The sequence below is a fragment of the Lactuca sativa genome, chromosome 3, assembly GCF_002870075.4.
Source record: "Lactuca sativa cultivar Salinas chromosome 3, Lsat_Salinas_v11, whole genome shotgun sequence".
NCBI lineage: Eukaryota > Viridiplantae > Streptophyta > Magnoliopsida > Asterales > Asteraceae > Lactuca > Lactuca sativa.
The window spans coordinates 215106017-215124423 of NC_056625.2; the positions used below are offsets into that span (position 1 = coordinate 215106017).

Genomic DNA, 18407 nt, shown 5'->3' on the forward strand with positions numbered 1-18407 from the left:
ATTACTCAACACTAAAGAATAAACACCGACTTTGGTCACAGGTGACGATCTTCTGTTTCCCATAATCAGGTTCATCTTCCCATGCTCCATCTCCCTACTTCTTTTTAGGCCCTGTAAATCAGAACAAATGTGGTAACCACATCCTGTATCAAGAACCCATGAAGTAGCAAATGATGAGTTATTAGATTTAATAGAATACATACCTGCAAATGTGGGCTTGATCTTCCCATCTCTTATGTCCTGCAGATATTGAGGGCAGCTTCGCTTCCAGTGGCCCTTTTGGTGGCAATAGAAGCACTCTGCTTCTTTAGGATCGGAAGAGGGTTTAATGGAGCCAGCTTTGGTCCCACTTGAGGATGAACCATCACGGGGTTTCCCCTTATAGTGGCTCTTACATGGAGCCTTCCTCTTTTTGCCCTTTCCTTGACCTATTGCCATCACAGGAGCGACCACAGCAGGGGACGGTGCAACGGATTTGTCTTTGAGGTTGCTCTCAGCAGTCCTCAAGAGCCCTTGGAGCTTGCTCAAGGAGACCTCCTCTTTGTTCATATGGTAGGTCATCCTGAACTGATTGTAGCAGGAGGGCAAGGAGTGGAGGATTATGTCGATGGACAAATCCTCGTCAAACATAACATTAAGTTTGAGAAGACGATCAACATACCTCTGCATTCTTTGCAAATGAGAGGTTAGGGATTCTCCACTCCCCATCTTAGCGGTGATCATGTTAGTAATGATCTCATAGCGCTCTTGCCTCGCGCTCTGGTGATACCTGTCCAGCAAATCCTGATGCATTTCATATGGATACATGTCCTCATAGGACTTTTGGAGTTCGAGGTTCACGGTGGCCAGCATGAGGCAGTGAACTTTCATGGCATCACGCTCGTGGGCCTCAAAGGCGGCCAATTCCTCAGGAGTAGCAACATCTGGGATGATCTTCTCAAGCTTTTCATCGAGGACATATTCTTTGTCCTTGTAGCGTGTGATCATGCGGATATACCTCATCCACTCGTTGAAGTTTGAACCATCAAATGTCACTTTCTGACACAAGTTCATCAACGAGAATGACCCAGAAGCTTTGTTGTTGTTGTTTGCAGACATCTGAAAAAGAAAAGGAACAAGGTTTGATTAGAAATGAATCCCTAATTAAACACCCAAATGAGAAATTAGGGCTAGGATCCAACAACATTATTTACAACTTAGAAAGGGATGCCGTACTCTAAAAGTAAATAATTTGAAGGTAAGTGAATGACGATTCACTAATTCTCACCATGAAAAACGAAAAAACAATTTAGGTTTTAAATGTATTGAAAACTCCTAGATCTTTGAGATTCATTGAACTTTTCAATGGCATGTTTAAATCTCGATATGCATTTCAAATTTGCGACTGGGATGCCGAGGATCGCAAACAAATTTGTGAATAACCATGCGAATCAACATGGTGCACTCAATGTCCCTATCACCTAATCAATGTGCCGGTAAACCACACACGCTCCATTGATCTATGACAAACATCGAGTCACCCTTCGCTACCAATGTCATCCCCAAATTGATGTGCCGGTTAACCACACACGCTCCATCAACGTTTGACAAGGGTACGAAGTGTAATTCCATGGATTAGCATCATTTTCACATTTTACCCTAAAGTAACTAGGAATGGGAATTTGTAAAACATGTAGTTACTTTATGATCAACATTATACTTTTAATGAGGAGAGGGTTGCCCTATCCTACCCGTTCGGCTAACGACCCTCCACCATTCAAGCAAGCGGTAGGTGTGAGTGTACACCCATTAAGCGCCATTTTATAGGCAGCAACCTTATACCCACCTTATAGACCGGCTTCGTGAATGAGGCCTACTAACGGTAAGACTAGCATTTAAAGTTATACATATATATATATATATATATATATATATATATATATATATATATATATATAGCTTGTAATAATATATAATAGTATAGGGTTGAATTTTAAACTTGTAAAAAATTCTAAGGGTTTGAAATTTAAATTATTCAAAATTAAAATTTTAATTACAAAATTCAAATTTCAAAACTTGAGGGCAAGTTTTGAACTTTTCAAAACATAAGGGATCAAATAACAAATAATTCAAATTAACCAATTAATTTCATAATTATCTATATATGACCTAATCTTAATTTTAGTCATTAGATAATTACCAAATAATTTTTAAATAATCCATATTTATCACATAAATAACTAATATTTAAAAGATTTGAAATTATCTATTCTTTTGGCAAGGATAAACACTTAATATAGATAAAATTCGGATTTTAACTTCATAAAACAATTAAGCATAAAGTCCAAGTCAAAACAGCAGCCAAAAACCCGAAAAACCCTAATTCTGACGAACTGATTCGCCGAGTCAGGCTTGGACTCGCCGAGTAGGGGCGAACTCGCCAAGTCCAGGTACTGACTCGCCGAGTTGAGTCGGGCAGGGACCAAAAATCATTTTTTTCAGCAATTAAAGCAGTTAAGCATCACATACAATTGAAACCAATCAAAGCTCTGATACCACTGATGGGTTTTATGCATAAGAAACCTTCCTATGTGCTCATACAAACCCTAATGCTTAGATCTAGGTTTCACTATTGAACATGCTTTGATTCCAAGACTTACAAACCCTAATCTAGCATATAAACAACAAAAATAACATATAGAATCAGATCTAGATGTTTACCTCTTCAATGGTTGGCTTAGATCTTGTATATCTTCTTCCTTTGATCCTAGAGTCACAAATGCAACTCCTCTAATGGTTCACAAACCCCACAAGCAAGAAGGCAGTATGAGAGAGGGAGAGAGAGGCTAGAAATCGGCCTAGGGTACTCTTAGAATCAAGTGGTGGCCGAATTCATGCCCTAGGGGTCATATTTATACTTACAGGTTACTAGGGTTTCACTCTAAACCCTAATGGACAGCTTAGTCACCAAGCAGCCCATGGAACCTTCAGGAATAAGTCCCTTGGACGAAAATATGATGGATACCCATCATAATTTCGTTCCTTATTAAGCCCATTAGGTTTCCTTAACCCAAAACTCAACTATCATACATTTGACAGTTTATACCCCTTCATTTAATTAATCTCTTTTGACCACCAAATTAATTCCTAATTAATTTATGACCAATACTAATTAAATAAATATGATTTCTCCTTTAATATATTATTCTTATAATACATTAATAAATCATAATACTCTCTCTTTCTCCTTAAATTACCTTGTCAAGTTGCTTTGGAGAAGGCAACCCAAAAGGACCATGCATAACCGGGTCAAATACATACCAAATATAGTTACGGGCTTAGAAACTATTCCAACAGTTATAACCAGAGTCTCCTAGAGGGAGAGTGAGAGTTTGTGTATAGATCTATATAGGATTGACGCCCTAACCTGAGCTGTTCTCGACAGCTAGACTAGGCCAGTCTAGGGTGACAAACATGCTACTTTAAACAAGCGACGCCTGAAGAACGTCATGACAGGCATAACAGTCACATCATGCATGGTTATAACGACTCACATAGAGATTAATAACACAATAAATTTATGGAATACACATACTATACTATTGATACATTGTACAAACTATACATTTTATACAATACTCGGATCTTATGGTTTAAGATTACAGCTCTTTTACAAACAAAAAATATTGGATTTTCTGTAAACTACATACTACACACCGCAGTTTACAAACAACAGAAAATATAATTTTTTATGCAACTCTCTTTTTATACACTGTCAAAACCGGAACACACATGCTTTAATATAAGATTTGAAACAAAACTCTCAAACCATTTCTACATAAAATATCAGATTTTCTTGTGTTAAAAAAATGTTACAAAGTTTTTCATATAAACATGCTTTTGAACTCACCACCATTATATATGTTGACGTTTTTCAAAATGGCTTGTATTCTCTGGGACACGGTAGACAAGTCGGCCGTCACGAAAATGTAGACTTGTGTTGTGTTGTTGTTTCAACATACATTTAATATTTTGGAATGTAATTTGTGAACGAATACAATGATGTAAAGCCTGTATGTTGTATTATTGAATGTATGGTGATGATGTTGTCTTTGATTCATCTATATACACTGTGATGATATTGCAAGATGAAGTCACCCGCCCCCGGACGTTTCTGACATCTGGTTCGGGGGTGTGACAGATTGGTATCAGAGCAATGTTTATAGTGAACTGGCATATCTAATAATACAAGTTATGCAACTATAAATACATTGGGACTAAAATACTCTGAACAAAAATAAAATACATACATATGTATGTATTTTAGGGATTTGTCACGATAAGAAACAATAAAAGTCTTTGGAGGAACTGAACATCGCGGTTAAACCCGGACAGTTATGTAGTCGTACTAGGGATAGCTATAGCCTGATCAACTATATTTATTCAAAATATGACCAACATGTGTTTGGGAGTGATCATGGTGGACAATGAATCCGGAAACTTACCAACCTCGTATCCAAAACGTTTTAAGGAACCCAAACACAAACAATTAAAATACTATAGGAGCATTTTGGGATATCATATACCCATCGCACATACACTTTCTACATGCTTCTCACGCCTCCATTTTTGCACAGGCACCATGGCTGAAATTCCTCAAGGCGACCTCTACTACCAGGACATAGTATCCAATTGATGGATTGAAGGAGAACCAAAAATTGTTCAAGAAGAAAATCCAAAAGCAAGAGCCGAAGAGTATATGGAACTGGGCTATGAGGATAGCGAATCTGACGAGGAGTCAAATAAAGGAGAAGACATTAAGGAAACCCCTAGTGAACTATATCCTTTGGGAATCATACCAGACCACCACTCAGTGCAGGGGAGCACTACTGACCGTACACGCTCTCTAGAGGAAGAAGTACCCAACCTAAAGCAACAACTCTTTACGGCCAAAGCTAGGGCGGTTCGAGAAGAGCAAAAGAAGGATGAGATCACTTATGAGATGAGTGAATTGGCCGAACTTCTGGTGCGTCACTTCGGCATCTGAGTATCACCACCCCTATCATAGGACTCTCTCTCTCTTTTCATGTACTATTGTATGTAGGACTAACTCTATGATTAAGTGACTACACTATTCATAGAGACGTTATGATGACAAATTATATTCTCTCTATGTACTATACGCCTTACAAATGCGAATTTTAATGTATTTTAATATGAAGTTTATCATTAATGAAATGGTTCTATGTTTTATTTGTGATGTTGTTATCTGGTATGTGCTCTATTATCCTTATTTCATGATATCGTATGAATTTACTTATATGCACAAACGAACCACCGAAACCACTATATGTCGAGGTAACTCAAAACGACACACTGCTATATACTCACCACCTTTCTATTCCATGACAGAAGATGCCTAAAAAACCGATATGTAGAAACAACAACACGGCACCGCCATCACCGCCACCTCCGCCATAGGTAAACTCTGCTGCATTCCAGGCAGCAATATCGGCTGCGGTCACCGAAACATTGGCTCATATTCATAATGGAAACAATGGTGACATAAATGGTCATTTAATGGGAAGCTCCAATCCGGGAATGAATCAAGGGACTACGAAAGTTGCACTTAGAAAGAATTCTCTAATGCAAAACCCCGAACATTCAATGGAATCGGCGAAGCATTGGATTGAAAAGACCAAGTCTGTCTTTGAAATCTGCGAATGTTTGGAAGAAAGCAATGTGAAGTTCGCAGCCTGCACATTTGTTGACCAAGCCCTATCCTGGTGGGATGTTCATATAAAGGCCATGACTTTGCCGGTCGCAAACGCTATGCCTTGGGAAGAACTTAAGGAGATGTTGATGGTAGAGTATTGTCCCCATGGTGAAGTACAGAAACAAGAAAAAGAGTTATGGAACCTCACAGTGGAAAACTCAGGCATCGAGGCTTACATTTCCAGATTCAGTGAGTTAGCACTTCTGTGCCCGGGTATGATCACTTCAGAGGGAAAGAAGATCAAACAGTTCATTTGGGGGCTAACACCTCCACTTCAAGGAAACATGATTGCAGCAAACCTTGAGACTTTTGACAATGCAAAACGGGTAGCTCAAAAGCTTTATGATCTCGACAACGAGAAAGGTACCAAAATTGCTGAGACTAAGGCCAAGAAGGAAGGGAATAACTAGAAGAATGGGGAAAATAAACGAAAAGAGCGACAACACTAGGGATCCTCTAAAAAGCAGCAAATCGTAGCAGTCCACACTGATACCGCTCAAGTTGCACCATCCTTAGCTGCTCCAGCCTCATCTTCGCAAATTACTACCAAGCCTTACTTAGGAACCTTACCGAAATGTAACAAATGAAACTACCACCATAATGGCGAGTTCAGAGAAATTTTGCGCACCAACTGCAACCGCAAGGGGTACACCTCCCGGTACTGCAGATCTCGACCCCAACCGAAAAACACATGCTTTAATATAAGATTTCAAAAAAAACGCTCAAAGCACTTCTACAGAAAATATCAGATTTTCCAGTGTTAACAAAATGTTACAAAGTTTTTCATAAAAACATGCTTATAAACTCACCAACATTATATATGTTGATGTTTTTCAAATAACTTGTATTCTCAGGGAAACGGTAGACAGGTCGGTCGTCAGGAAAATGTTGACTTGTGTTGTATTGTTGTTTCAGCATACAATTAATATTTTGGAATGTAATTTGTGAACAAATACAATGATGTAAACCATGTGTGTTGTATTATTGAATGTATAGTGATGATATTTTGTTTGATTCATTTATATACAATGTTATGATATTACAAGATAAAGTCACCTGCCCCCGGACATTTCAGCCGTCTGGTTCGGGGTTGTGACAGATTACTATTCCCAATGGAAAGGGGTTGTCCAAGATCAAACCGTTTGATCATATGGTAAAGAGAGAGGCTAGTTCTGGGATCGTTCCATGTGTTAACCACAAAGAGACTGTTTGTTTCTACTTCCAATGAAAGGGACATTGGAAATGAAGTTACCCAAAATATCTAAAAGATCTTAGAGATAGTTAAAATCAAGTCGTGTCACTATACTTTAGGTACATCCAATATCTAAATCCATTGTTTTATAATTTACTATTTATAAACTCGTAATACATGGTATGATGATCACATTTTGATGATATTAAAGGAGCTAATAGAAAGAAGGAAGCTTGCATAAGGTGAGCTAAATCCGATCATGAGAAATGGACTTTGGTCACAAGGTTTGAAGATCATAATTTTGAGCTACTACAAAAGATTTGGGATAATTTAATAGATTTATATTACTCTTCCGAGATATCTAGAAACATAGTTTTCAATTTATGCGTTATAAGGACTGTTCGATTAGGTGTCTAAGCCCATAAATATAATTGGTATGTACTTGACCCGATAGTAGCATGGTCCATTTCGGGTTGCCTTCACCAGAACAATTTGATGGATGGATATTTGAGTAAGAGGTTATTATCATTTATCAATATACTATAAGTATAATGTATTAATTGAGAAATCATATTATATAATTAGTATTGATCAAGAATTAATTGAGAATTAATTAAGTGATAAAAAGAGACTAACTAAGTTGAAACATATGAGTTGGGCTAATGATCCATGGTTTGATTTGTGATGGGCTTATAGGTTAATCCATGAAGCATTTATCCAAATCAAATGGATGGATAATGGTCTAATGTTTATGGATTCGGGTTACACATGACCTTTGATATTCTACACACACACACAGACATAGACACACACACACACACACACACACACATATATATATATATATATATATATATATGTGTGTGTGTGTGTGTATATATATATATATATATATGTATATTTTTTGCTAAGTCCTAAAATTGACCACTACTTGCATTCCAAGAAGAGAAGTCAATTTTGAGTCTCCTTAGCCTCTCTCATATCCATTTAGTTGTTTATTGGTGTTTGTGACTTATTTGAGGCACAACACTTGGGGTGCTAAGTTCTCACAAGGCCAAAGTCTTACTAGCTAGATCAAGAGGTGACTTTCTAACTAATTTTATGATTCATATGTTAAATTTTGTATGCTAGTTTAGGCTTCATTCTTTGGATATTAATGTTGGATGTATAAATATAGAGAACTTAGATCCAAAGCATTATGTTTGTATGTGCACCATAGGAGTGTTAAAGTACATAAAACCCAACAAGGACAAGTTCCAACAAAAGTGAAATTTTGGTTTATCGGGTTGCCTTATTTTGTATTTCCTTGCATTGGAATTTATGAAAGTGTTGGTTACGTTTGTAATATTAGCAATATTGATTGTGGATTTGATTCTTATGATATCATTTGTGGTATTGTAATAATTGACCAAGTGTTGGTTACTTTTTGTTTATTTCAATAAAAGTTAAATTTTGGTTTATCTGGTTGCCTTATTTTGTATTTCTTTCCATTGGCATTTATTGAAGTGTTGGTGACATTTCTAATATTAGAAATATTGATTGTGGATTTGATTCTTATGATATCATTTGTGGTATTGTCATAATTAACCAAGTGATAAGAAATCTCATCACCAACTGGACAAATAATTGGTGTTGTATAAGTCATATTGTATAGTATATGAGAATTTTGTTCATTGGAAAATTATAACTAATTCATTGATCATATGTTTATGTGAGGCAAGTGAAAGACTGATAGATCCTGTTCAGGTTGATATGGACAATTTAGTTCCACCAAAAAGGATGATAACTCTCTCCGTTATGATTTACTGATGCTTTAGTAAAGATGGTCATGTTTATGAGATTAAGCGTAGTTTTCATACTTGAAAGAGTTCAAAGAGTAGCAGAATGAATAAGAAGAATCTTTTATGAAAAAGGATAAAAGTTTCTCTAATCTGAGAGGAAAGGGGAATGCTTTAGTATCATGCTTTATGATCATCTTAGTGATTGCGGATTTATATCAAAACTATGCCCCGGAGAACATCTTAGTGCAAATTTTATGACTAAGAAGAGGAATTAGATACTGTTGGAAATAGTTCAATCAAGAGATGATTCATACTTCATTCCAAATCAATTTGTAGAGACATGCTCTAGTAACTGTGAATCATAACTTAAATCTTTTTTCAAAATAACAAGGTTGAAAACACCTCGGAATATGTGGAGTAAAATGTTTTATTACTCTAGTACATATAGAATTGGAGTTGTGATGTTTTCGTTAATCGAGAAACAACAGATAAAATGAGACCTATTCTATGAAGTGCTCTCTTGTCGAGAATCAATACAAACTTTTGAATATTTGTTTTAGCTCGTCAAGGAATGTTCCTTGAGAGAAAACTCACATTTTAAGAAGTCAGTGGGAGTCATATTAATCTTGAGAGTATCAAGATTCAAGCGACAATAAACCTTTTAGTTATCACTAGCACGCGACTTGAGGTTGATAACCTATCATGTTTGGTTGACACATTCTTATTTCTGAGCACTTCAAGTTGAGTTGGCAACGCTTGTGAGTTCTTCGTTTTCGTTTAATTGAAAAAGCAAAAGCTCGTTGGTCATTGAAGGTACATTGATCAATATGGGTGAGTTGTTAACAACATGGAAGCACTGGTAGGCCGTTATGTTACCAAAGGGAAAGAAATTTGGAATAGCAAAGTTGAGTCCATGAAGGAAAGCTAAATTTGAATTTGGTTTTGTCTTAAAACTTGTCTTATAATTGTAGGTTGGAATTGATAGATTCACATGGATGGGAATGTATGCACCATAATATCTAGGTGGGAAAAGTTTTGCTCTGATTCATGGAAATGGTTATGAGGTACTTTCGCTAGTAGATTTTAAAGATATGATATAGTTCAATATGGATATTGGTTGTGTTAATTGCATTCTCAAATTCACAATATGATTACACCCGTTGTCTTAGGGAGTTTGGTTATGAAGTCCATGCTTATGCGTTCCCATTTCCATTCGGATATCGAGCGTTGTTGTAGTAGACCTGAAGTTTTTTGGTACTCTACCTGAACTTTGGCGCAAGTCAAACACTTACTCACATAGGTAGCGATTTCGGCTTTCATGTTTGGCGACTAGTATAGTTTCTTCATGTCCAGGTACATCTTGTCCAAACCAGGATGTATGGAGTATCGAGTTTTTTGTACTTCATTCAGGACGACGTCCCTGAACCCACCAAATTTCGGTGTCCAAATTCGGTTCATTTGATAACGAGCTCTGTCGTCCTTGACTTCTAGGTTCTTATCCATTCCTCTTAATGCCTCACCTGTCACATTCACAGGTTTCAAGGCTTCTAGTTGGGCCTGTTTGATTTGCATGGACAGAGGCGAATGGATTGTCGTGGTTAATGACTTTAATCGGCGACTCGAGTCTTCATTTCGACTTAAGGCGTCAACTACTACGTTGGCCTTACCTGGGTGATAACGAATCTCACACTCATAATCATTCAGTAGTTCTACCCATCGTCTCTGCCTCATGTTGAGCTCTTTTTGATTGAAGATGTGATGAAGGCTTTTCTGATTGGTAAACACAATACACTTTGTTCCGTAAAGGTAGTGCCTCCAGATCTTTAGGGTCAATACCAATGCTCTAAATTCAAGGTCATGTGTGGCGTAATTGACCTCGTGCATTTTTAATTGCCTCGATGTGTAGGCAATGACCTTTACTCGTTGCATTAACGCACATCCAAGACCCTGGGTTGATACGTCGCAGTAGACCACAAAGTCTTCGGTTCCTTCTGGTAGAGATAAAATCAGGGCGTTGCACAGGGCCTGTTTTAGTGTTTGGAAAGTGGTTTCTTGTTTTCCTCCCTAGTTAAAAGTCACACCTTTTGGGTCAGGGTGGTAAGTGGTTTGGCAGTCTTGGAGAAGTTTTGGATGAACCTCCGATAGTAGCTAGCGAGGCCTAAGAGTTGACAGATTTATGTAGGCGTCCTTGATGCTTACCAGTTCTCGATTGCCTTGATTTTGGTCGGATCCACGTGTATCCCTTTCTCGCTAACCACATGACCGAGGAAGTCCACTTCTCGGATCCAAAATTCACACTTCGAAAATTTTGTATATAATTTCTCCACCCTTAGTGTCTCCAATACCTATCGTAGGTGTTGGCTATGCTCTTCCTCACTCCTTGAATAAACTAGGATGTTGTCTATGAATATAGTCACGAACTTGTCAAGGTAAGGCTGACACACCCGGTTCAATAGATCCATGAACATTTTGGGTGCGTTCGTTAACCTGAAGGACATCACTACAAACTCGTAGTGACCGTACCAAGTCTTGGATGCCGTTTTGGGAACATCATCCTCCTGGACCCGTAGTTGATGGTATCCCGACCACAGATCGATCTTTAAGAAGTAATATGATCCTTGGAGTTGGTCAAATAGGTTGTCGATTCGAGGTAGAGGGTATCGGTTTTTGATGGAAAGCTTATTTAACTCGCGGTAGTCATTGCACTTGCGGAACGATCCATCCTTCTCTTTCACAAATAGAACTGGTGCTCCCTAAGGCGAGAAGTTGGGTCGGATGAACCTCTTGCTCTGCAGTTCGTTTAGTTCGCTGGATAGTTCTTGCATCTTGGCTGGCGCTAGGCGGTAAGGCGCTTTGGCTACGGGGGTAGCTCCGGGAATTAGGTCGATTCGGAATTTGACTTGTCGTGCGGGTGGAACTCCGGGAAGGTCTTTTAGGAATACGTCAGGGAAATTACAGACCTCTGGGATGTCCTTGACGTTCTTCAAATCTTGCTTCTTATGCACTACATGGGCTAAGAAGGCATGGTATTCCTTTCAGAGATACCTTTGGGCTTCGGCACAAGAGATGATTTGTAGGTTTGCACTAGGCTTGTCATCGTAGACGACGAGATTTGCCGCCCGACAGTTTAAGTTGAACGGACCTTTCGTAATACAGAATGTCATCATGATTTGAGCTTAACCAATCCATGCTGATGATGATGTCAAAGCTTTTTATTGAAACCGACAATAGATCGATTTTGAATGAGTGATTATCTAGAGCGAGGGTACACCCTGAGTATATGTTGTTAGTGCTTTCTGTTTTCCCATTTGCCATTTCTACGACGTATGTATATTTTAGTAATTGGGGATTTTGTTTTAACAATTGTTTGAATTTGTGGCTAAGGAAACTTCTCTCCGCTCCACTACCGAATAATATGCATGCATATGAGTTAATGAGGAGAAACGTATCGGTAACCACCAACGGATCTTCCCTCGCTTCCCCCTGCCCTAAGGCCAAGATCCTTCCGACACCGCCGATGTTTGCGTTTTTCGCTTTTGGGCAGTCCCTCTTGTTGTGCCCGGTTTCCCTGAAGTCGTAACAGGCTTGGCTTGCTCCGGCGTTGGAAACTGGGTTGGCTTGTTGGGCAGATGCCTTGCAGAAATGGGTGGTATGCCCCCTTTTGTTACAGCTGTTGTAGTGCATTTCTCGACAAGGACCGTTGTGGTGAAAGTTTCACTTACTGCACTTGGGAAGGATTCCAGCATATTGCCTCAGTGGTGTCGAAGTGGAAGGAGTAGTGGCAGCATGGACGGTAACAATTTATTGCTTCTTGGCGGGGTCCTGTGCCAGTTGCTTCTATCTATTGTTCCAGAACTTCCTCTTGTTATTCCCTCATCTTTCTTGATCGAAGGAGGTTGTCACAGTGCAATGGCTGGCCTGATGATCAATGACTTGTGCAATCTCCTTGGCACTGTCAAAGGTAGTTGGTCTTAAGGCTAACACACTATTTTGAATCTGGGGAGACAATCCCCAGAGGTATTGCTCCACCTTCTTACATTCTGGAGTGACCACCGCTAGATAGAGGAGTGCTAAATCGTTGATTCGGGCAGTGTAAGTGACATGGTCAGAGCCAGTAATTTTGAGACTCCATAGTTCTTGCTCTAATTTTTTCACTTCATCCCTTGGGCAATACTCCTTCAACTGTTGGATTAGGTGTCTAAGCCCATAACTATTATTGGTATGTATTCGACCCGAGAGTAGCATGGTCCATTTGAGTTGCATATCATCAGGACAATTTGTTAGGATGGACTTTTGAGAGAAGGTTATTTATGGTTTATTAATATATTATAAGTAATAATATATTAATATGAAATCATATGTTTTAATTAGTATTGATTAAGAATTAATTTGGAATTAATTTAGTGGTCGAAAGAGACTAATTAAATCTATGGGGACTAATTATGATAATTAGTTACATTTATATGTGTTGGGCTTAGGATCCATGTTGGACCAAGTTTATGTATGGATACATAAAGAGTTGGTCCAGATGAACCATGGATCATAAAACCCATGGGTATGGATTTGGGTTATATCCATGACCCTAGAAATCCCATATATAAATAGATACTTCATTGCCCAGAATCGCCAATTGTATCTTTTTAGAGTTCATGGTGTCTTTTGTGTGCATGGATCTCTCTAAATTTCATCCTTTGTCCATGGTGTGTTGTGATTCCATTTGAGGCATCCACACTATTGGGGCTAAGCTCTTTAAGGCCAAATACACCAAGAATTCAAGCTCCATCAAAAGGTATGTCCTTCTAACTAGTATATTATATTTTTATGTTAAATGCATGCTAGTTGTAAGATTAATACCTTGGAAACCATTTGCATGTATAATTAGTGAAAACATAGATCCAAGGTATTTAGGGTTGTATGTGCACCATAGGATGTTGTAGTATACCAAAACCCAATAGTGTTATCAGAACCATGGGTTGTTTTCAATTATACTTGATGCAAGTTGCTGAAAAAACTGATAAAAATCGAATTCTTTGCTATCGGGATAGCAGACTCGACGAGTCCAGTGATAGAATCGACGAGTCCATGAACAAAGTCATCCAACTCGTCAAATTGGTTCATGCACTCGACGAGTTGGACCCCCTGACAGCTTATCTTCGAGTTTTTTTTGGCCTGTTTTGGATTAGAATCATTACCGCAAAGTGTTTTTGTTCATAAAATTTGTTTTATTATCCGATGGTAATGTTTATTCTCATCCATATAAAGGATAATAATCAAAGTTTCTAGTTTTATACATGTTTATATGTTGCTTGAAAAATGTTGATTACGAATGTTCATGTTTATGAGTTTGTTTAGATTAATAGGAAAATTTATGAGATAGTTGTTTTCAATCCAAATTAATCTAGAAGTTGTTCATAATATGTGTTTTTTGTAACTTGTCCTCAAGTTACATGAAAAGTCACATTTATGAATTTTAAAACTCATAAAATTTCCATAAGTTATGAAAAAATGAAGAGTCACATTTTTTTAATGCTTTTAAAGTCTTCCATAACTTGTCTACAAGTTATGGAACTTGAAGGGGTTTTTCCATTAAACCACTTTAAAATTCATAAGTTTTGGAAACCATAAGTTTTTGAATTGTTCAAAACTTGTCCTCAAGTTTTGGAATTCGTAAAGTCAAACCCCATATACACTTTAATTCCAAACCCAAGAATTTTAAAAGTTAAAGTTCAAACTTTATGGACTTCATTAAATTAATTAAAGTGTCTAATTAAAAGAGTTAATAATTCCATAAAGACATGGTTTAAGTTTAATTAAATTAAGAGTATAGTTTAATTAATAGACTAAACCACCAAGTATTTTAAATGTTTAAAATACACCCTTATACTATTATAATATTAATAGTTAATACTTATATATATGTATAAGAACAAAGTCAGTCTTACCGTTAGTAGGCCTCATTCACGAAGCCGGTCTATAAGGGGGTATAAGGTTACTGCCTATAAAATGACAGTTTAATGGGTGTCCACTCTCACCCACCGCTTCCTTGACTGGTGGAGGGTCGTTAGCCGAACAGGTTTGACAAGACTGTAATTCACCCTTCATTAAAAGTATTAATGATAATTACTAACTAACTAAAACTTTTATAAATACCCAATCCTAGTTACTTAGGAAAATGTGAATTTGGTGCTAACCTATTAATTCACACTTTGTACCTTACCAAGTCATTGGTGGAACATATGTGGGTAATCGGCACACTAACTTGGACTAGTAAGGATAACAAAGGGTGACTTAATGTTTATCATAGGTCGGTGGAGCGCACGTGGGTAACCGGCACATCGATTAGGTGATAATATTAAGGGTACCAAGTGAATTTGCATGGTTATTCACACCTTGTTTTGTGATCCTTGGCATCCCAATCACAAAATTTGAGAGGGCACAATCGAGATTGAAACATGCCATTGAAAAGTTCAATGAATCTCAAAAGATCTAGGAGTTTCAAATCCAATTAAAACCTAATAAATTATTTCGTTTTTCATGGTGGAAATTTGTGAATCGTCATTCACCTACCTTCAAATATCTTATAGCTTGGATTACGGCATCCCTCTTCCAAGTTATAAAATATTGTGTTGGGTCCTAGCCTTAATATTTCATATTGGGTGTTATATTAAGGACTTAAAATAAGCTAACTTGAATATCTCCCATTTTAGATGTCTAGTTTAGACATCTATGATCTACCCAAATCTCTTGGAATTCACTTCCTCCACCCCCTCCAATTATTCTCCCTAACCCACAAGTTCAAGGTCACTCAATCCCTATTGGCAAGCAAGATCTATGTGTGATCACATCTTGGAGACGAAGTCACATATTGACAAGCCGACAGAGTTGGGTGTCAAAATCTTGAGAAAGTTGGATGTTCAATCACTTTCTAAGTCACATAGTGAGTTCTTTTAGGACTACTATGTGACAGACCATGACTTGACCCTTAATGATCGTACCTATTTGCTTGGTACTGCTGAATTAGAAATGATTTGATGACCAGTAAAGCAAATTTGATTAGAAGATCAACTTCCCAAGCCTTCTTTTGCCAAAGGATAGGGCATTGGTTGCGAAGCTGCCTAATTTACCTGAACAATCATAAGGTTGGTAAAGTTAAAGAGTTTGACTCTACTTCGGGTAAAGTGCACTATCTAACTCTATTAAGTTCCTATTAGAGATTCTTATACATGGTGTGACCAGATCACATTTTGATGTTTTGTAGATTCGAAGAGAGGAAGCTTAAAGGAATTATATGATGATTCTGATCGTGAAGATGGATTTCGATTGCATGGTACGGTGATCAGAATTGTGAGTTGTTGCTTAAGAGTTATGATATACTGCTTAGGAATAGGTAACAACAAATTTTTCATATGCATTTGCATTGTAAGGATAAGTTTTTCCACAAGTGTTAAATAAAATATAAGGTTTTATTTTATTTATTTTAAATATCCTTACAGTGGTATTTGTGAAAAATGGTTGTTTATATGATTCCATTGATAGCAATATTGGAAAATGGATTTGATTCTTTCGGATGTGGTAGTGTCATAATTTACCAAATAAGGAAAGATTTTCATCACCCAAGTTTCAACTGGACCGAAACTTGGAATCATACAAGCTGTATGATGAATGAGAATTTTCATCATTGGAAAATTAAGTCAAGTGAAAGTACTAAGGGATTGAGTACACATTCGTGTGCGCTGGTCAAGTCCACCACAAAGATCGATAAGAGTATTCATCATGATTTACTAAATTTAGTAAATATGGTTATACTTACAAGTTTAAGTATAATTCTGAAACATTGGAAAATATTCGATGTATGGCAGAACGAATGAGAAGAATCAAATTAGGCAGAAAGACAAAAGTTTCTCAAATCTGAAAAGATGGGAGATTAGTTTAATATCATGTTTTATGATCATCTTAATGATTAAGATACCATATCACAAATGATCCTCTAAGGACATCTTAGTGCTTTCTTATGGCTAAGAAGAGGAGTCTTGAATTGTTGGAATGGTTAAATCAAGAAGATGAGTCATACTTCGTTCCAAAAGCAAAGTCTTAGAGTCATACTCCAAGATTGTAACTTGAGTGGCACATCTTAAAAAAGTTTTATTAAAACTAGTAAAATGTAAGAGTAAAATGTTTTCTACTCTTGTACATTTGAAATTGGTAAGTTGTGATGTTTTGGATAAAACAGAGACCAACTTAGGCCAATTGCGTGAAGTGTTAGTTTTGATAAGAATCCGCACTATCCCTTGAATATTTGTTTTGTCAAGGAATGGTTCTTAACACGAGAGTCTTATATGTCAAGAGGACAGTGGGAGTCTTAAAGGTCTTGAAAGTTTCAAGAACTAATCAAGGATAAAATCTAAAGTTCTTCACTAGCACATGACTTGCGGTTTATAACCTATCGTGTTGACATTTCTATGCCCATAACTACTCGGAAGCAATGGCAGGCCCTTGGGCTGCCAGCTGGCAAGAAGTTAAGACTGCACAAGTTCAATCCATATGAATTTGGAAGTGTCACTAACCTTGTCTTGAGATTAGGGTTTTGACAAAATTCATATGGATAGGAACTCATACACCATAAAATCTAAGTGTCATAAGGTGTCTCTCCGATTCATTAAAAATGATGGAGAGGAAACGCTTTCACTAAGTAGATTTTTAGTAGATAGCAATTGTGACATTGGCATTCTCAAAGCCGTTAGTGGAGCGTGTGTGGGTAACCGGCACACTAACATAGACTTGTGAGAAATGGCAAAGGTCTTAAAAATTGAGACTATGATTACGATATCCCTTTTCATAGTTCTATAAAATTGTTTAGACACACATGTGAGCTATCGAAGGAAATGGGTATGATTTTGATAAAGTTTTATCGAAGCATCTTGTATCAGAAATCTGAACTTTGGTAAGAAAGTCAATAAAGTATTGATTTCTAGAAGTCCAGCTGTTTTCTGAGTACATGTTAAAGATAGTGGTAGCATAAGTGTTATGCTAATAATCATCATGTTAGTGGGAGCATGATTATTATGTTAAGTGTTAATTATAGAAAACAAAAGGGTTTCAACTGGGAAAAGTTGTTTTGCTATAATTAATGGAGAGGAAATTATACTTCATTTCAATTCTAAAAGCTTAGATTGAGATTTCAATCATGTTTAGTCAAGTATATATATGAATTTTATGTTGGAATGGTTCGACTTAAAGAAAATTCTATATATATTGCGTTTTCAAAATTCGATTACGATTACGGCATTCCTCTTCATAGTAAAATTTTGAAAACATTGCAAATAAAAAATATTGTAGCAAAAGATTGGTCTAGTATCATGTCTTTATGTTAGACATCATGAATCGTGTCCCATATTCTTCGGATATAGGATCGATTGCATGTGCTGTAATATTCATCCTTTCTAAAATTTTCAAATGCTCAGGGCATTAAGAGGGGAAAAGTCTAGAATTTGATATGTCTAAAATGATTAAACAATTGTCGAGGACAATCTAAGGCTTACCAAAGATTGGAATACTCTGTAATGTCTGTTGACAAGTCTTTGTGACTTTGTAAATAGTCATTACGAGAGGATCAATGCATATAAGTTTACTATCTAACAGATTTCGTTAAATGGTAGGAATTTGGAATTCTTACATTTAC

The 18407-nt window shown here is 37.1% G+C and overlaps 1 protein-coding gene across 1 annotated transcript; it reads left to right on the top strand.

Annotated features, from left to right (window-relative positions):
- The first annotated feature begins 5559 nt into the window (after positions 1-5559).
- Positions 5560-6165, top strand: LOC111882321 (uncharacterized). Its single transcript, XM_023878679.1, has one exon. It carries the CDS (start codon positions 5560-5562, stop codon positions 6163-6165), a length of 606 nt encoding a protein of 201 aa, XP_023734447.1.
- Positions 6166-18407: the final 12242 nt, after the last annotated feature.